Source organism: Mixophyes fleayi, chromosome 1 (genome assembly GCF_038048845.1).
Source record: "Mixophyes fleayi isolate aMixFle1 chromosome 1, aMixFle1.hap1, whole genome shotgun sequence".
NCBI classification, from domain to species: Eukaryota; Metazoa; Chordata; class Amphibia; order Anura; family Limnodynastidae; genus Mixophyes; species Mixophyes fleayi.
The window spans coordinates 19,430,603-19,452,193 of record NC_134402.1 but is presented as its reverse complement, the minus strand read 5'-3'; the positions used below and the strand labels follow the sequence as shown (position 1 = coordinate 19,452,193).

Sequence of the window (21,591 nt, the reverse complement as noted above, 5' to 3'; positions counted from 1 at the left end):
ATTATTTTAGCTACTTTATAGTGATCTTTTTATCCTGTTTGCCATCTTCTCCCCTCACGTCCCTCTAATTAGGTCCTCGTAGAGCAGCCTTTTAATGAAGCTTTTAGTATAAAATCTTAATTCAACTAAATGCTTGTTTCTACGTAATACCTCTCAGAGATCTCAACAGGCGGCTAACGCTGGAGACACTTGATAAACTCAATGTTCCCACTTATGTAACATCAATAAAAACATCAAATTCTGCCCTTTTACTTGTGAAATTATACTTTGTCCCCTTTCAGCGTTGTTTAATTCAACTAAATAAACTTGAAAAGTGATGTTGATGCTGATTATTGTTTGTTCGTTCTGGGATATCGTCCAGTGGATTGAAAAACCCATCGGTGGAGACTCAGAGCAATCAGGCATTTGCTTTTCAATTTAATGGATGACTTGTTTCTCCTGCTTTTGGAATATATCAAACTTGTGAAGAAACAAACAAAACAGAATCATGGCGTGGCACCTGGACAGAATCATGTTGGCTGTAATGCCGAGGGCTGTACAGTTGCATTCGATATCTAGCAAATTCTACTTAGCCAAATGCATACGTTTAATAGGACAAAACATAGAAGCCATTTTGAGGCATTGATGAGGTATTTTGAGGGACTGTGTGGGTCTTACGGAGCAATGGATTGGTTAAGGAACTTTATGGGTTCATTTTGAGGTTATATGGTCTAGATCTGGTAGAGATGAGAGAAGTTGCGTTTGTATTTTATTTAAATGAATTTCACAGAGGGACAGGCTGTTACTCAGAAGCGCAAAGTATCAGCGATATAATCTTCAAGTCTAGTTTTGGTTCTCTATTTTGGAGAATGGCACCTGGGAATGTATTTTTAGATTCTGAATTTCACTTTTTATATGGTTACGAAGGACAGGTTCTGTGTGTGTTAGAAGTAGAGATGGTCACTGACCCCCGTGTTTTGGTTTTGTATTCGGTTTTGGATCTGGATTACCTTCGTGTTTTGGTTTTAGTTTTGCAAAACCGCCCTTGCGTGTTTTGGTTTTGGTTTTGGTTTTGTTTTGCTATTTTTGAAATAAATAAAAAAATTTTGGTCTAAAATAACCTAATTTAGTGCTCCACCAGTTTCTTAGATAAGTGAGGTAATTCTAAAGCTAATAAATTATGAAAAAACAGTTTAATCCCTGGTAGGCCATCCTTAATGCGAAAACTTGTCTGCAAATTATACAGTCAAACCTGGTTGTCTACCTCCTTCATCTTTGATTATTGGCAATGTAGCCATCGTCTTTGGGTGTATATTACACCCTACACTTGCAGTTGAATATTAAAAAAGTAGCCTGCACAGACTGTGGAGCTAGAAAGTAAAATTAAATGGACCACGGTACTTTGGTGGCTTTCTATGCCCCCCCCTCCACTTGTAATTGAATGTAAAAAAAGCAGGCTGCACAGACTGTGGAACTAGAAAGTAAAATTAAATGGACCACGGTACTTTGGTGGCTTTCTATGCCCCCCGCCCTCCACCTGTAGTTGAATATAAAAAAGCAGCCTGCACAGACTGTGGAGCTAGAAAGTAAAATTAAATGGACCACGGTACTTTGGTGGTTATCTAAGCACCCCCCCGCCCTCCACTTGTAGTTGAATATAAAAAAAAGCAGCCTGCATAGACTGTAGAACTAGAAATTCGAATATACAAAGAAATGGACAAAGGCAGTTTGGTATCTGTCTGCATCAGACCCCCCCCCCCCCCCCCCCATCCACGTGTAGTAAAATAGAAAAAAAAGCAGCCTGCATAAACTGTAGAACTAGAAATTTGAATATACAAAGAAATGGACAAAGGCAGTTTGGTATCTGTCTGCATCAGATCACCTCTCCACTAGGAATAAAATAGAAAATTATTCAGCCGTTATATAATCTAGAATATAAATAGAAATTGAGAAAGGAAATTTGGTATCTGTCTGCATCATAATCATCAACATCCTCATTAGTGCCCTCGTCACCTCCATAAATCTCCCCCTCATCCTCTTCTATTTCCAAAGTGGCATCCTCAGTTTGTGTATCACCGACTACACTCGGGCTGTTCAGGTACACATCAGCAGAACTGCTGAAAGGGCCCTTCTTTATGGGTACACTAACAGAATGCTCACGATTAGACATACCACTGTTGGATGGACTCTCCACAGGGATCGGTGTCATTTCTGATTCAGAGGAAACATTATCCTCCAATGCCTTACTGTTATCTTGCAGCTCTGCTTTGACGCGTAACAGTAGTTGTGCACCACTTGTAGGCTCGGTAACATTTTTGGATCTGCCACTAACAGCCAAAGCATGTTGGCAATTTTATTTTATCGGCACTTAACTTTTGCTCAGTAACACTTCTTTTTTGCTTCAACACAGTAAAAAAAAATTTGTTTTTTGTTTTTTGCACTGATTTGGAAACACTCTGTTGTTTGACATTGCCTTGGCCAGATGACGTACTGGGAACACTAACATCAGGACTGGTGACAGAACCTGGTTGCTCATTCTGATTATATGTGGACTGCTTTGAATCCATTCTGAGCGCAAAGCACTTGTAGTGGTAAAAATTATTTGGTAAGATGCTGCTGACAGATATAACTTTTGACAGCCAGAAATATTTATGCACAATTATGGGGGACACCCCAAAAGAACTGGGGAGTGCTAAAAATTTGTTGGTAGATACTGCTGACAGATATGACTTTTGATAGCCAGAAATATTTATGCACAATTATGGGGAACACCCCAAAAGCACTGGGGAGTGCCAAATATTAAAAAAAAATAATAAACCTCTATCCTCCTCTCTTCTCTAACGATTTTTGTTAGAGCAATTGCAAGAAGAATATTGGATTCTCTGTCCCTGTTCTAATCAGCCTGTGACTACACCCTGCTCTCTCCCTCTGTCAAATGGCGATGGATTGCTGTGGAGGCAGGTATTTATAATGTTGAAGTATCGCGAGAACCGAGCCCCGAGATCGTCACAATGACGTTCGGCCTCGATTTGGATTCGGAGTGGGCGGGAGAGTACCGCTACTCAGCTCGGTACTCGGATAGGCAAAGTTCGGGTGGGTTCGGTTCTCTGGGAACCGGACCTGGCTATCTCTAGTTAGAAGTGACGATATAGAGATTTAAAAGTGGCGGTATGGAGATTTAGAAGTGGCGGTATGGAGATTTAGAAGTGGCGGTATAGAGATTTAGAAGTGACGGTATGGAGATTTAAAAGTGGTGGTATGGAGATTTAGAAGTGGCGGTATAGTGATTTAGAAGTGGAAGTATAGAGATTTAGAAGTGACGATATAGAGATTTAGAAGTGGCGGTATGGAGATTTAGAAGTGTCGATATGGAGAATTAGAAGTGGCGGTATAGTGATTTAGAAGTGGCGATATGGAGATTTAGAAGTGGCGGTATGGAGATTTAGAAGTGACGGTATAGGGATTTAGAAGTGGTGGTATTGAGATTTAGAAGTGGTGGTATTGAGATTTAGAAGTGGCGATATGGAGATTTAGAAGTGGCGGTATTGAGATTTAGAAGTGACGGTATAGGGATTTAGAAGTGGCGGTATGGAGATTTAGAAGTGGCGGTACGGAGATTTAGAAGTGACGGTATAGGGATTTAGAAGTGACGGTTTGGAGATCTAGAAGTGGCGATATAGTGTTTTAGAAGTGGCGGTATTGAGATTTAGAAGTGACGGTATAGGGATTTAGAAGTGGCGGTATAGTGTTTTAGAAGTGGTGGTATGGAGATTTAGAAGTGGCGGTATAGTGTTTTAGAAGTGGCGGTATGGAGATTTAGAAGTGGCGATATAGTGTTTTAGAAGTGGCGGTATGGAGATTTAGAAGTGGCGGTATAGTGTTTTAGAAGTGGCGGTATGGAGATTTAGAAGTGGCGGTATGGAGATCTAGAAGTGGCGATATAGTGTTTTAGAAGTGGCGGTATGGAGATTTAGAAGTGGTGGTATTGAGATTTAGAAGTGGCGGTATTGAGATTTAGAAGTGGCGGTATGGAGAGCTAGAAGTGGCGGTATAGTGATTTAGAAGTGGCGGTATGTAGATTTAGAAGTGGCGGTATGGAGATTTAGAAGTGGCGGTATTGAGATTTAGAAGTGGCGATATTGAGATTTAGAAGTGGCGGTATAGTGATTTAGAAGTGGCGGTATAGTGATTTAGAAGTGGCGGTATGGAGATTTAGAAGTGGCGGTATTGAGATTTAGAAGTGGCAGTATAGTGATTTAGAAGTGGCAGTATAGTGATTTAGAAGTGGCGGTATGGAGATTTAGAAGTGGCGGTATGGAGATCTAGAAGTGGCGGTATAGTGATTTAGAAGTGGCGATATAGTGATTGAGAAGTGGCGGTATGGAGATCTAGAAGTGGCGGTATAGTGTTTTAGAAGTGGCGGTATGGAGATTTCGAAGTGGCAGTATAGTGATTTAGAAGTGGCAGTATAGTGATTTAGAAGTGGTGGTATTGAGATTTAGAAGTGGCGGTATGGAGATCTAGAAGTGGCGGTATAGTGATTTAGAAGTGGCGATATAGTGATTGAGAAGTGGTGGTATTGAGATTTAGAAGTGGCGGTATGGAGATCTAGAAGTGGCGGTATAGTGATTTAGAAGTGGCGATATAGTGATTGAGAAGTGGCGGTATGGAGATCTAGAAGTGGCGATATAGTGTTTTAGAAGTGGCGGTATGGAGATTTAGAAGTGACGGTATAGGGATTTAGGAGTGGCGGTATGGAGATTTAGAAGTGGCGGTATGGAGATTTAGAAGTGGCGGTATTGAGATTTAGAAGTGGCGGTATGGAGAGCTAGAAGTGGCGGTATAGTGATTTAGAAGTGGCGGTATAGTGATTTAGAAGTGGCGGTATGGAGATTTAGAAGTGGCGGTATGGAGATCTAGAAGTGGCGGTATAGTGATTTAGAAGTGGCGGTATAGTGATTTAGAAGTGGCGGTATGGAGATTTAGAAGTGGCGGTATGGAGATCTAGAAGTGGCGGTATAGTGATTTAGAAGTGGCGGTATGGAGATTTAGAAGTGGTGGTATTGAGATTTAGAAGTGGCGGTATAATGATCTAGGAGTGGCGGTATAGTGATTTAGAAGTGGCGGTATAGTGATTTAGAAGGGGAGGTCTTGAGAATGTAAGTGAATAGAATTTGATAGTTTTACAATCTAAGCAGTTGGAGAAGTGACGATTTAGCGTACCAGCGTACACACCCCACTTCCACCACTGATCCTGAATAATCCCTATTTTTGTATGTAAATCTAACCAGTACCACACATATTGGTCTGTGTTCTAAATTAAATTGTGGGCATTTGTTTGTTATTGAAAAACACTTTGCTGCTCGATGGTGTGAATATCCTAAATAATTCCTCTTCATGCTGACACACTTTTGACCAAAGAATACATATAATCTTATCATTTGGATTTATTTTTAGCCTCAGTGTGAGTTTTGGATAAGCCTGTAAGATCTTGTGATTAGTTTCACTAGATTGAGCTGTGAGATGGGCTATAAAATAATCCGAGCTTCGAGGCATTACACCAGTGGTTGGGGACATTTTATTAAAATATCCCATATAAAAGTAAACTGTTTTGAACATGGTACCACTGCTGGGTTCTCAGCTCTTGAAAATATGTTTATTGAAAGGATTATAAAATTCACTGACGGTGGGATTATGTTGCCGACACATTATTATGCAATATCAAAATTTGGCCAGAAGACAACATAGAAACAACATGTTTAACAAAATAGGTCTTAGTGATTATAGGTAAGGAGTTCAGTTCCCTACACCATCGGAAAGTCATTTGCCAGACATTACTAAGTGTATAGTCTTGGATTTACTAATGCTTCTACAAAGGAAAAGTGGAGGTGTGGCCCATACCAACCAATCAGATTCTAGCTATCATTTATCTAGTACATTCTATAAAATGATAGCTAGAATCTGATTGGTTGCTATGGGCAAGAGTTCCACTTTTCCTGTTAAAAACCTTTAGTAAACCTCCCCTTTAGTGTCAGTAATGGATCTTTTTTTTTTTTATTGACCTCTGTTTTGTCTTGTGTTTTTTTACTGTTTTACTGGTGAAATTATATTATTTTACATACTGTCGCTAAATTTAGTTAGTTGCCAATTCTGAGTCATAATTTGTGAGAGCTGATGAAGTAATATTCCTGTGTTTGCTTGAAATTTTTCTGTTCTTAGTTCTTGATTTGTATTCTAAATGACCAGATGGTGACTGTTAAAGGACCACTAAAGTCTCCATTAATAATTCCCCATACAACCATGTAAGCTTTCTGCCCATGGCCCCTCTCTACCTGCAGGGCTTCAGTGGGCATTTGTGTTGGGTGACACTGTGATAATAAGAAGCCCTGCCCATAGGCAATCCAAGGGGGGGGGGGGGGTTCCTAGTGCCTGGAAACCCCCCAAGCCTGGGGCACTGTATAATTGAGGTGGCTGGACCCTGCTCCCGCTTCACACAGCTCTGCTTGAAAAGGGAGAGCTGTGTGCATCTAACAGTAGTGCAGGGAGTATTGCCCATGTATATATGGGGATAGGAAGAGTTGGAGAGCAGCCATGCACTGTCTAAAATTATAGCCACACCCCCATGCATGCTGGTCACACCCACTGGCGGAGTGGTGTGGAAACCCCAGTCTACAAATCCTGCGTGTGCCCTTGCTGCTTACCCTGCTGCACCCCAGCAGCAGCTGGTCAGCTGAGTATGCACTTCTTCCAGAATGCATTGTCCACGGCTCTTTTAGAATGTTGGTGGACCCAGACACACTGTAGGATGGATGTTTGATGGAGTTCCAGCAGCATTATTATCACAGCCACCTGCTAGACTTTCCCCACTCTCATCACTCCTCAGACCTCTCCCTCGGGGCGCAGAGCTTCAGACGGAAGTCGTGCTGGGTAAAACTTGGATAGTCAGAAGCTCTGCTTTAAATGTCCCAGTTTTGAAACCAGCAGGGAGCATGATCACCATGCTGTTACCCCAATGCAATAGGGTCTGGCGAGAGTGCAATTAGCTGTCATTATGGCATTCCTTGAAAACCAGTTACTCTGTTATTGCCCACTGCTGTGGGGTAACAGTGTTATTCCAGCAGGCTTTATCTTTGAAGAGGTGGGGAAGGGATGGCCGCAATTTGTCTAGAAGATATTTTCCAGGTGATACAGGCTAGCAGTGGGAAGAAGAGTCCTACAGCTTTGGTAGCCAGTCTATACATCTATACATGTGTCTGTGTGTGTGCCAGTTCACGCATGTGCGGTGGAACTGAACTTGAGCTATCAGCTCACCTTTCAACATAAAAAAGAATGTAAGGATTATTTTACAGGTATTCCTATTTGAAAAAAAGGCTTTATTTAAATAACTAAAGCATTCCTTCAATTACTATATCGCGCCATCGCTTTTGCCGTAGATAGCCAGCGATTCTCATAACCGGTTGGGCTAACAGATAGGGAGAAGCAACATCCGTTTTCACCAGAGATAGGGATTTTTATCCTATTAATACCCCCCTATATAAGGGTATTATCTTCTCTGGGTGCTCATTAATATTTTAATGCCACCAATGCGTAAGACAGCTTGTTCCTGTAACTTGATTGGCATGTTTCAGTAAGGCTTTTACCCTCCTCATAACCTTATCACGGCTCGATTGGGTCTTTTTTACAACTTTTCAAAGTTCCAGTAGAGGATCCCGGCTTTGCATTTGATTGCTTAAATTGTAGTTGATGACTTCTCTTATCAGAAAGGAACCAATGCAAAGAGAAATCCCCCAGCACACGCTGTGAACCAATTACAGAGCTGCTATTCTTCTTATATATAAAATGCAGAAATCTCCAGGGTACCTCTTGGTAAGTTAACACTCAGCTTAAAATCACATGAATGTATTACCCAGTATATAGGGACTCTCATTGTTTACAGTTAGGACCATCCTATAAGCAGAAGCGCCGTGAAGTGGCGGGTGGCTTATCATATATTTACAAATGTGTGTAACTGAGATTTCTGCATTTTATGTACAAGTAGAAATAGCAGCTCCGTTACTGGTTATAGTAGTGTGCTGGGGGATTTTTCTCTGTGTTTGTTCCTTGCTGGATAATTTCGCCCTTTCAAGCACCTGCTGTGAACCTATAAATTGATCTAGCAGTTTTCAATTCTGTATTTGTTTGAGAGGCACGTTGGTGTCAGTAGCTGATGGGGAGTGCTGGTGCTGTATTGCCATTTGGAGGCTCCTGTGGTAATGCTTGGTAAGTTAGCTGTCAATTTAAAAACACATGAACGTATGACCCAGTGTAGGGGCTCTCACTGTTCAGAGTAAGTGTAACGGGTGCCTAGAGGGACAAAGTCACACAAACTGCAATCCCCTTCCCAACACCCCAGGAACTCACTCGGTCCTGAGGGACCACTACGAGACACACTGTGTCCTTCTCACAGCATTTCAGGAACGAGACCTCGCTTCTGCTCACCCCAGTGCGCCCCCCATTGCTGGAGCTAGGCCTTTGGGTCCTACAGGAGAAGGATACCAAAAAGAAACAGTTTACATACAAACAACACTAACAGTTTGTCATGTTACCTGCCATTGACCAGTCCTCACCCATCCTGGACCACCCATATCTGCCGCTACTCAGCTGTTCCGCAGGCCTCTGCCTGAACCTCTGCCCACCTCTCTGGGGCTCAGGACTTTGGGTGCCCTTCAGGACCGGGTAGAGGGGCCTCATATGCCACTCTCAGCGTATCACTACACTCACAAGGAACCAGATGGTCCTCTACCTCAAGGGCCTAGCGCCTTCCTACGCTAACCATGGCATAGTGCCCTCCTAACAGCATAGGGCCTAGTGCCTCCAAATAACTATCAAGGGCCTAGCTCACCACTACACAAAGGGCCTTCGCCTTCCTACTATATGGGCCTATGCCCAGCTAGCTGTGGGTCTTGTGCCCTACCTAGCAATGGGCCTTGCTTCCAACCTACTAATGGCCTTGTGCCCTATAAACTAACTAAGGGACTTGTGCCCTAATCACCAAACTAATGGGCCTTGCGCCCAACTTAACTAAGGGCCTAATGCCCTCCCTCACTACCTAGGGGCCTTGTGCCCCAAATTACTACCTATAGGGCCTTATGCCCTTCTAACTAAAGGGCCTTATGCCCTCCTACTAGATGGACCTGGTGCCCAGCCTAATGGGACTTGTGCCCAGATTAAGTAACTAATGTGCTAGTGCCCACTAACCTATCCTAGGGGCCTTGTGCCCCACTTACAATGGACACTAGGCCCTACCTAATTAACTATGGGCTTAGTGCCCAATCTCACTAACTGTGAGACTCAGGGCTCAGATACTTAAGTGCTTAAATAAACCTACCTATCCCTAATGGACCAGGGCCTTGTGCCCTCTACTTGCCACGTGCCTAGTGCCCGAACTGTGCCCATGGGCCTTGTGCCTGACCTACAGGAGTATGTTATACTTACCTGCTCAACGCAGGATACTCAACTTGACCCAGCGTCTTTGGGTCTTCCACACCATTCTGTCAGCGGCGCCTCTTCTCCTGTTCGGCGCGCTGTGCGGTGGCCCCTTTGAAGCACCTGCTGTGAACTTAGAAATTGATTGACCAACTTCCACTTCTGTACTGACTTCTCTGCCATTTTTTTGGCCTGTGTTTTTACTAAAATCTTTTCTGTTTTTGACAAAAAGTTAGTTACCAAAAAATGATTTGCCGGTATTCGCAATATTCATTCTGGTGCCCCAAATCAACATCAGATCAATTGTATGAATGCCAGGTGCTGTATTTACTCATCGTGACATAATTTGTTGCGCTAGCCCTACCCCAACAACACCACAGAGCATATTAAACTGAATGTCATTGCTCTGTAAATTCTGCAGAAGTGAGAATTTACAAACACAGCGCGGAATGGTAAAATGGAGCTCAAAGATTCCCTCATCCAAAAACACCTCTGTGAGATAACGTAAGCTACAAAAGACTCAATTCAGGCTAGATGTGATCACAAGCTTGCTTACCTCTAAAGGTAACACATCATCATCAGGTATTTATATAGCGCTACTAATTCCGCAGCGCTATACAGAGAACTCACTCACATCAGTCCCGGCCCCATTGGAGCTTACAGTGTAAATTCCCTAACATACACACAGACAAAGAGAGAATAGGGTAATAAATTTTGATAGCAGCCAATTAACCTACCAGTATGTTTTTGGGATGTGGGAGGAAACCGGAGCACCCGGAGTAAACCCACGCAAACACGTGGAAAACATACAAACCCCACACAGATAAGTCCATGGTTGGGAATCAAACTCATGACCCCAGTGCTGTGAGGCAGAAGTGCTAACCACTGAGCCACCGTGCTGCCCACATAACACATATACTTGGTAATATTATAGTATAGTATTTTTTCTCTTAAGTACCCATCTAAAAAATTCTAATTTCAGACAACCGATCAATAAACATTGACTTTTCTTGCAGGAACCCAAGGTCTCAATGACCTACTGGCATTTGCTGTTTTCTTACTCGGTGTGAACTGCGTTTGCTCAGTTGACAGGGGGTCCTCGGAGGTCTTTTGATCTGAGACACTGAGCACCTTAGCAGTTTAACGAGTCAAATATTTGAAGAATATGAAACTGAAACACTTTCCCTAACTGTGTTATGATGCCTTCGTAACCAAAGTACAGCCAATGTCAACACACTTTGTTTTTTGTTTAATTCAGATCAGGAACAAGCTTGGGCTCTTGTCATTGGCGTGCCATGAAAAACAATAATGCAACACTTTAAGCATCGATTTATCTTGAAAGGTGCAGCAGATGGAGGTCTGTGCACAACTCTTAGGGCTGGAATAGGCTTCAAAGCCATCAATCTCCGTGCATGGTAACACTTTCAGATCCTTTCAATGGGCATGTGCAGGTTTCACCTCACCTTTCTATTCCTTATTCTATTCCTAGCTTTATCTGTCAATCATAAATATCATCATAATCATCAGCATTTATTTATATAGCGCCACTGATTCCGCAGCGCTGTACAGAGAACTCACTCACATCAGTCCCTGCCCCATTGGAGCTTACAGTATAAATTCCCTAACATACACACAGACAGAGGGAGAGACTAAGGTCAATTTAATAGCAGCCAATTAACCTGCTAGTATGTTTTTGGGCTAGTATCCTGTGTTGTGAAAATAATTGCTCCGGCTAAGTAAATACCTTCTCAGAGTATCCTACAAGGACTAGGTTCAAAGCTAGAATTCATTGGGGGGGGATTTCCTATTATAAATTACTTTATAACAGAAACAAAAAGTGAATTAAATGTTACTTAACTGAAAGTCGTCTTCTATAGAAAGTGACATAATTTTCAAGAGATCTTTAAGTCATGTAAGATGATCATTGTTTTGATAAACTCTGGAAAACTACTATAAAAATCGCTTTTTTGCCATCTGAGTAAAGCTAAATTTTAAATAACTTTTTGCAAGTAAGTCACTTTAAGGTTATTTTTGTAGAGTTTGACTTACATTTCCGAGATTTTATCTAATACTAAAAAGAAGAAAGTGCTTTTCTACAATTTTTACAGAAAATTGTAATAATTCTTACTCTTGCATCTTTTTTATTCCATTTTATAGAATAACCCCGCTGACTTACAGCCAAGGATATTGTTTGGATCCTGGTTACTTTTGAATACCGATACAGTAAGAGTTGGGAAAGTTTCAATAGGGTCAATTTTGATAGCAACCAATTAACCTACTAGTATGTTTTATTTGGTATTGTGGGAGGAAACCGGAGCACCCGGAGCAAACCCACGCAAACACGGGGAGAACATACAAACTCCACACAGATAAGGCCATGGTCGGGATTTTAACTCATGACCCCAGTGCTGTGAGGCAGAAGTGCTAACCATTTGGCCACTTACATTATAATGGGATGTACACCAATAATGTAGCTCATAGGGTGAGTGCTTCGGTGTAGGTCATAGAACACAGTTGCCTATTCTGACGGAATGTTCGGGAGACTCCCAAGTTATTGACAGACCATCCGGAATCCTGTGATAAGACAGTTCTGTCAGAACTTTGGCACTAGACTTATAAAAGTTACTGTTAGCTTGCGAGCAGGGTCCTCTTACCTCTCTGTCTGTCTGTACTACCCAGTATTGTTTTATTACTGTGTTTATTCCCAGTTATAAAGCGCTACGGAATTTGCTGGCATTATATAAATAAATGATGATGATGATGATGAAGGTTCGCAGCGTTAGTACACAACCTTCATATTCACATATATTCAGTGTCTTGAACTTAACGGTGAACTGTTGCTTCACGTTTTGTAAATAAACAAACTTCAAAAAAACATAGTGATCGAATTATTGCACAATAAAACAAGACTAGAAAAAAAAGAAAGAGTCAAAAAGAGTTTAGTAAAACAGCACCAGTTACAGCTGCAGATGGAAACATTGACTTCTCCCCCCAAAAAATAGGTTAAAAATCTGGCCTGAATTTAACATTTAATTGTAATAAACGAGTTTAAAACGGTAAAAACGTCATCTCAGGATTCGATCCTTCGTTTCATGTGCACAGACTGTCAGCAGCAGTTGGAGGTGAATTACAGTCACTCGTAATTCAGTTCAACTGAAAACAGCAATTCCACCAGGAAGGATATAGCAATTGTCAATCCCTAACCTGAATTTCATGGTGTTAATGTAAAAACATATGCTGCTCGGTTAAGGTGGAGAAAACTATGTAGGATCAAAACCTTCATTTTCTACCCTATGTAAGATAGAAAGAAAAAAATTAAACAACTTTAATATACTTGCAGGCTATCTGTGATCAATTTGTCCTGATAACTGCTGCCCCCTTCTGGCCAGTATAATTCACTACAAACTAGAAGAGGAAATCTATGTAGCTATAAATAAATGTAATAATTACTATATAAATATACATACTCTACAACATTAGTAATAATACACATTAGTACACACACATATATATTTATTTATATAATATTTTTTATTATCAGTATTATTTTTTATATTTTTATGCCACCCAATGCATATCTGCGATTATCATCCCAAAAGCTCTAAGTGATAGATTGCACCCCCCTGTCATCGAGATGTACCTACTGTTTTTATGTGAATCTTTTACACGTATGTTCATGGTTTGAGGGTGTGCTGGTCATACATGTTGTGGTCTTAGTTTACATGTGATAGTCCACATTTTAAACCATATGCTTGTTTTACTCACTTGATTTATTTTGTGCAGAAATTGAACGATATGATTAGACAAAAACATGTTTATTTTAATGTATTTATTTATGATGTGTGTAAAATTAATTCCTAGTGAAGTAACAATGAAAAGTGAATCTTGTCCTGAAAAAGGCATATTGACGCTTAGGGGGAGATTCAGCTGCCGGTGATGACCGCCATGTCTGCTCCGCGCATTTCCGGCCATTATGGTAGCAATCTCCGCTCAGTTTTCTGCGCAACTCTATGGGGATTCCGATAAAATCTCTGACACGAGGGGTCTCTGTGGACGTTCCCTTAGTATGTAAAACAGGAATATGTTCATGTGCATGATCCCAAAATAAAATACGAACAAAATTTCCTGACCTTGGGGGAAAAAATTCCAAAACCTTAGTAGCGGAAGGGTTAAACATAATTTTCAGAAGGTATAGGTAACCATATCTGTAAATAACATTTTGCACAAAAGCTCATTTTTATACCTTTTTATTGCTAGAATAGATATATTTATATATTCAATGATTTCAAGTCAGCATAAAAGAGATAAACAAATTTTAAGGACCATTAAACACTATATTTAACGTTTTTTTGATATAAAACATAACATAGTTTTCAGTGTTACTCTGATATAACACTACAGCTCTTTAAATACAATAAAGTATTAATTACCGGCTCCATTACAGAAAGCTGAAGCTCCTCCCACATCTTCAGGTGGGATCTGAGACAGGTCAAGAAGCTGAGAATGCAGTCATTTTAGCTGCTGTGATATCACTGGCCCTGCCCCTGCGTATGAATCAACCAATCCACACATTGCAATTCTGCAGAGCAAGTCTGCAAGCTTGCCAGTCTCTCTGTGTCTGCTCTGTCAGAGCAGTACCTCTCTCTTAACATAGAAGCCTTCTGCAGATGAGTGAAAGCATACTATTCAACTAGTTATATGCAGCCTTTGATATATGTTGACATGCATTTACTTTTAATACCATTGATTACACAAAACAATCCTAAATATTAATCCAAAACCCTCTATTTTTATAACATATCTTTAACATTTGTATTTTGCATGTTAAAGGGTACAAATTTTCCTTATCTTCTACTTTTTATTGATATTCTGACACATTCTATTTGTTCTCTTCTATATTTAGGGTCGTTCTTTCCAGCTCTGAAGCCTTCAGACGGTGTCTTCAAAGTTATCTTCTGGTTGGGGTACTTTAATAGTTGTGTCAATCCTATCATATACCCGTGTTCCAGCAAGGAGTTCAAAAGAGCTTTTATCAGACTGCTGAGGTGTCGCTGTCGCAGAAAACGGCGCCCCCTCTGGAGGGTCTACGACCATCAGTGGAGAACATCCATGACTAGTTCCAGGAGGGGTTCAGAAGCAGAACAAAACACTGACTATTCTTCTATGAATTCCTCCTTTATTTTCAATCCGGGTAACCACGGAATCTCTACCAAGAGGAAAAATATGGATTTTAATAGTTGGAAAATTCTCTCTCCGTTCCAAAACTCTTCTTCTCAACTGAAGGAGAAAATGAATGACATTTCTAACAAAATAAAGAATAGCTCGACTAAGAGTAACATGTCGGCAGCCTACAAGAGCGAAGTTGAGTCGATCTCCATGGCTGTCTCTAGTGACTTTACGGAACTTGAGCATCAAATGTACGATCTAAGTGACTGTTGCGGACTCAGAGAAACGGATATTTAGATGTCATTTTATCTGCATTTGGGGGTAAACATGGTGATATTTGTGTAAAAAAAATAGATTTTTAATGATTTTTGGTATTAATATAATGGATGAAAAAAACAGAATGTCAAAGAGGTTTTCACTGTGTTGAGTTTGTGGTGTATAAGCTGGTAAGTAAAATAAAGATATCATGTACCTCTTGTCATACACTAAAACAGATGAATATAATGAAAAGTGATAATATTGTTTTGAATCTATCATCCAGTATTTCCTGTGAAGTCACGTGGGTGAAAACAATTATAGGAGAAAAGTCTGGCTGTGAAATGCGTGGGATCTGGTAAAAAATTAAGGGGTGGGCGTGAGTTTAGGACACAATTTAACTCATAAAGTGGGAGGGGTAAGGTATACAATAAAGTGAATTGTGTCATCATAGCCCCGCCCACTCTTTTTGTACATTGTGGTGGGCGGGTCTTGCTGCTACAATTTGCATCAACACAACACATCCCCGCCCACCTTTCAGCTATGCAGGAAGGAAACTTTCCCTCTAAGTTCTAAATAGCTGCTTAGATTGAACATTGAACAACTAAAAATGGTTCTTACATATACATTGATAGAGATGTTTGATTGTGTTCCTGTATGTCGCTGGGTAATTTTTACATAATTATATTTTGATGATGATTGAAAGACCACTAGACCTAAAATGCAAGTTACCTCATATTATTAGTGATTACTAGTAAGCTTTCTGCTTTCATACGCAAGCAACTTGTTAGTACTGTAGAAAAATAAGACCATGGGAGTGTTTTCTTCGCGCGAACCAGACTTCCTGTCCGTAAGCCAGGGAAACAGCACGAAGCATAGACATGACTGAATATAGAAAATAGTGACGTTTATTAAAGCAAATTTTAGAGTTGCGATCTTAAGGAATAAGTTTCGTAATTGAGATTGCTCTTTTAGTAACTCTTACTTTCCAATGTGATTTGCTACTCAAGCGATAATCGCTTTGCAGTGCGATTGTCTCGCGCAATGGAGCAATTTTATAGCCTTGCGTGAACTTCAGGTGATTAGTCCACGGGGTTTAATGGGTTGAGCAAAGACTCACTCTTTGGCGCTGCTGGTTAAAAAAAACTTTTCGCTGATTAAGCTCATGACATTAATTGCATAAAATTGTGTTAAGTGTTTTCTTAAGCGATTAATCATGTAAGATTTTTTTCCCAGAGACTGAAAATCGTCACTGTACAGCCTTATCCTAAGTAATGTAGCTAAGAGGTTTATTTAATAAGCTTCTAGTCTCCTGAAAACTGCTTTTTTGGGGGACCATCGCAATTTTAAGTATCCCCTGTATTTATAACTAAGGGATCGTGGTCCCATTGTTATTGTTCACCTAGGTTTCTATGGGGACTGCTATTTTCGTGATTTAACAGGTTCTAAAAATCAAAGAGTTACTATTGCAGAGGTGGACACTTTGTGATAGTGGCCCTAGAAGAGATAGGAGGTAGGTACACTTGGGTGCTCTCTGGGACAGCCGTTTTTCATGACTGCTGTTCCGACAGAACACTTTTAATAAATGCCCACGATCTTTCATTCCTTATCACTGCGATAAGGAGTAAAAATGATCGTGTCAACAATATGCTAGTTAATAAATCATACTTACCTACTTTCTTCAGCTTCCTTCTGGGAGTCAGCCAGTGGAGGGGGGCGTGAGGGGGCGGGGCGGCCAAAATCGCGTCATTTCGGACGCGCCCCCTGTGACGTCATGACGCAAATTGCGTCATTTAACAGCGGGGGGCGGGGCTTAACACAGCGATTCATCAGGAATCGCGGGGTTTGGGATCTAATTCTGCCCACTTCACTAGGAAGTGGGCAGAATTCGGGAGATTGCCACACTCGCCCGGGAGGTGGGAGACTCTCGCAAAATGCGGGAGTCTCCCGGACATTCCGGGAGAGTTGGCAAGTATGTAATAAATATGCCCCTAAGTCAGACTCAAAGCTAATAATTGATTTACCACTTCACTTTATTAAAGATATGTTGTCAATCAGGTAGATCAATACAGTTACCTATGTACATTAAGAGATTTCCACTATATTAATGTTCAGCATTTGATAAGATGACTTGCAAACATTTTTATTTGGTATTTTTTAAGCAGCTTTATGGTTGAAACTTAACTAATGGATAAATATTTAATACGGTCACTTTCGGGCCGATCCAGCAGGATCATTATCTGTGATCACAGTCGTATTCAGCCGACGGACATTGTTATATTGACTGATAACCGCTGAAAGTACAAGAAAAGTATAAACCTAGCGGTAGTCTTGGCTGTCTGTGAAGTGTTATTCTAATGAGGGACGAGAGGAGGATATAAGAGGTCAGACATCTAACTTTTCAAACTGAATTGATAAATGCGTATATATTTTCTCTGAAGGCAGCGGAAAAGTTTATTACAATAAATTGCAAACCATCTTATAACCAACCAGGGGATAGGGATAAAAAGAAGGGTTTAGTGTTCCTTCTTAAATTCTATTATGACTAGTAAAATGTTCCACATATATGTGTGGGTGTTACAGGATGCCTTTCAGATTGAATTGATTTGTGCATTAAACCTTATGAGCCTGGAACAAGTATACAAGTGGACTTTCCTCGGAATATGACACAGGGCTGCGGAGCTATTTGCATTGGAAACAACTATATCCAGAGAGCACTTCAGATGACACATGGTGAGACCCTCTAACCTTCAGAAGGCCGGCACATTACCCTTAATTACAGTAATAATATATTTAATCAAAGAAAGAGACACCTGTCTGTAATAACATATAAACAGATATTATAAACAAGTGTTACACGCTATAACAAATCTGATAATAAAGCTGGGAGGCACTGGGGGGACGCTGGTGAATGTTCCGGGGGCCGCCTATTGCTCACCACTGTCTTAGGACAATGGAAATAAACAACTCTGGCTGATGATATAAAGATACTGTTGAAAACAAATAAATAAACAGAGTTAAAGTTGCATGAGGACATGTACAAACAGATACATTATCTGGAGGTGGATACATATTTTCAGAGGTAACAACGCTTCCTTTATGAATCACCGGAAATAGCTCTATGACTATAAAAAGAAGATCTTTGGAAGAAATTTTAGAATTGTCTAGGAAGAGAAACGCGTGACTTCCCCCTTCAGTATCTGTGTGTCTATATATTTTTACTAGTGTGGTGGATGCAGCAATAAAATAATGAGTGGACTCTAATAAAACCACTCCTGATATTGACAACTTTTTAACATGATGGAGGAAAAAAACTGGCGCATGGGTAACGGTGCAAAAGGTGCTGTAAACTGGTGTAGATAGTTTAATTTTCTAAGCTGTACTAGAAAAATGATATTTAGACTGGGGGTCGGTTGCTTTGGGATGAAGCCCCTTTCTTGGACAGTAATCTGTGCACTGTTCATAAGCATTCACCAGTATCTCCCTGATTCACTAGTATTCCTATCGGAGGTTTGTAGGCTGCAGTTTTCCAAATAAGATTAATGTGCATTGGGCTGGTGCTGAGTACTTTAGTTATATTATTCATTCTTCAGCTTCTTCTCATTGGGGTGTTCTCAGTATTGAAGTGGGTGGGGATAAAACCTCATGTAACCAATCAGATTGTCCAGGATGCTGGGTGAGTTGATCATGTGACATCACCATGTAATTAGTATGGTAATCTCAAGACGAGTGGGGCTAACAGCCTGAGTGGGGGAGGGGGGTTCTAGATCAAATAACCTGTATTTAATAAAGGACAGAGGTGCTCAGTACAGTTAAGGTGCTCTCTCCCCATAAATAAAATACCGAAAATTCATACAGCAGCAGGGATTCAGGTGCTCCTGCTATGAAACAGGGTCACCTCCCAAAAATGACAGCATTTGAGATAATGATAAATAAGATTTGCAAATAATGCTGTTATTAATTGGGCAATGAATGAAAAAATATGGTGGACATTTCTTTTGTTACCCTGCAATAACAAAAATAACTTTATGTGTATAAAGATAGATAGAAAGAAATGGGATAGATTGATAGATAGATAGATAGATAGATAGATAGATAGATAGATAGATAGACAGACAGACAGCTTGTGATTTCACTGCTTTTTTGATTTCAAGTGCTGTTTTTGTTTAAAGTGTGGAGTTGGTTCCAGTAAGGATTGCTGTGCTGTGCTGAGAGAGTGATATAGTTTGGGGAATTATTCTGTGTGTTTATTGAACGGGATTCGTTTTTCTGTGTGTTTATTAAGTGTCCCTTTTTTTTTTTTTTCTTCCTTCTCTCTGTTAGAGCTAGTGGGTGTGGTTTAATTGCATAGTTGATACAGCTGGTTAGTGCAAGCTCTATTTAACAGGAGGTAGCAAGCGATTTCATTGAGCTTGTGATTTCACTGCCTTTTTGATTTCAAGTGCTGTTTTTGTTTAAAGTGTGGAGTTGGTTCCAGTAAGGAGTTGAATCCAGGAAAGGGTTTAATCTGGTAAGTGGCTAGGAAAGGCTAGTACTAAAGTTCACTGTAGGCTATAAGAAGTTAGGTTAGCCATAATAAGATGAGTAGTAGCAGGCTTGATGATCTCACTCAATGCATATCTTGTCATATGTATGCACACTTGGAGCAAGTGTTCCAAGGTTTATACCTCTGTGAGAAATGTGAGCAATTGGTCTCTTTGGAAGCCCAGGTTACTGATCTAAAGCAGACCATTGCAACATTGAGAGACATTGCCAACCTGGAGCAGAGTTTACAGCTCACCGTTGATGCGTTATCTGAGCAGGGTGGAGCAGAGACAGAGGAGGATGCACAGGTAGGCAGCTGGGTAACAGTTACTAGGGGTAGCAGAGGGAGGAAGAGGCAGGCCAGTTCTGAGCTAGGCAATCCCAGCAGATTTGCCAGATTGGATGAAGATACTGTGGAAGGCAGTTCAGAATTGGTAGAGTTGGATGACACTGCTTCCTCTAGCAACCAGGGGAATGGTCTCTCCAGCACAGAGGGGACCAAAGTTACTCAGGGACCCAGGCAGATTGTGGTGGTGGGGGATTCAATTATTAGGAAGGTAGATAGGGCAATCTGTTACCGGGACCGTGCATGCCGAACAGTGTGTTGTCTCCCGGGTGCTCGGGCTCGGCATATTGCAGATCGGGTGGACAGATTGTTGGGAGGGGCTGGGAATGACCCAGCGGTTTTGGTGCATGTTGGCACCAATGACCGAGTTAGAGGAAGAAGGGGTGTCCTAAAGAATGATTTCAGGGACATAGGTCGCAAACTTAAGGCAAGGACATCCAAGGTAGTATTTTCGGAAATACTACCTGTGCCACGCGCTAGTCCAGGGAGGCAGCGGGAGATTAGGGAGGTTAATGCGTGGCTAAAAGATTGGTGTAAGAAGGAGGGTTTTGGATTCTTAGAGCACTGGGCTGATTTCTCGGTCAGTTGCCATCTTTATTGTCGTGATGGATTGCACCCGAATGAGGAGGGGGCTGCAGTGCTAGGGGAGAGGATGGTTAGAAGGTTGGAGGAGATTTTAAACTAGGCTCCGGGGGGGAGGGGCAAGCAAGTATTTATGGGATAGACATTGAGAGTAGTAAGGAGGAATTTAACAAGAGTAAAGGGGGTGGAGAGGGGGGAAAGGGAAGCATAGCCGATAAGGAGCGGCCCTTTTTAAAGCAAAAATAAATACCTAAGGGAGGCAATAGACTTAAGTGTATGCTTGCAAATGCAAGAAGCCTGACAGGTAAAATGGGGGAGTTAGAACTAGTAGCAATGAATGAGCAGTATGATATTATAGGTATTACTGAGACCTGGTGGGATGATACACATGACTGGGCAGTCAACTTGGAAGGCTATTCTCTCTTCAGGAGGGATAGGGTAAATAAAAGGGGAGGAGGAGTATGTCTTTATATTAAGCCAGAATTAAAACCAAGTATTCAGGAAGTTATATACGAGAATATTGGTGATAATATAGAGGCATTGTGGGTGGAAATATCCAGCGGAGGAAAAAGTTCAGAGAAGTTTCTGATAGGGATATGCTATAAACCGCCAGATATTAGTACGATTGAGGAAGCCCAACTTCTACAGCAAATTGAAAAGGCTACACAACTAGGTCAAATTTTAATTATGGGGGATTTTAATTATCCGGACATTGATTGGAGTACTGAGACCTGCGGTACAGCTAGGGGAAATAGGTTTCTGAGCACGCTAAAAGACCATTACATGTCCCAATTAGTTGAGGAACCAACTAGGAACCAGACTATACTGGACCTAGTAATAACAAACAATGTAGACGTAATATCAAATATTCAAGTAAAGGAGCACTTGGGAAACAGTGATCATAATATGGTCTCATTTGAAATTAGTTTCCAGAAACAACAGTATAAGGGATCAACTAGGACTTTAAACTTTAAAAAGGCAAATTTTAATATGCTAAAGGAGTCTATAAAGAGCATAGACTGGGACAAAGCCTTTGAAGGAAAAAATACGGAAGAAATGTGGGCTGTCTTTAAAATGTTGTTGGAAACATACACGTATAAGTTCATTCCTATGGGAAATAAATGTAAAAGAATTAAGTCAAAGACTAAACCAATGTGGCTAAATAAAAAGGTAAGGGAAGAAATGCAAAGGAAGAAGCGTGCATTTAAATTGTTTAAGTCTAAAGGGTCAGAGGAGTCCTTCCATAGGTACAAGGAATGTAATAAAACATGCAA

General features: G+C 40.8%; 1 protein-coding gene across 1 annotated transcript in view; it reads left to right on the top strand.

The window, feature by feature from the left end:
- Nucleotides 1–15,111, top strand: part of ADRA1D (adrenoceptor alpha 1D) — a 123,280-nt gene extending 108,169 nt beyond the window's left edge. Inside the window, exon 2 of the mRNA XM_075191832.1 lies at nt 14,348–15,111. Coding sequence (XP_075047933.1) covers nt 14,348–14,907 — 560 coding nt within the window. The 3' untranslated portion in view covers nt 14,908–15,111. The remainder of the gene's footprint in view (nt 1–14,347) is intronic.
- Nucleotides 15,112–21,591: the final 6,480 nt, after the last annotated feature.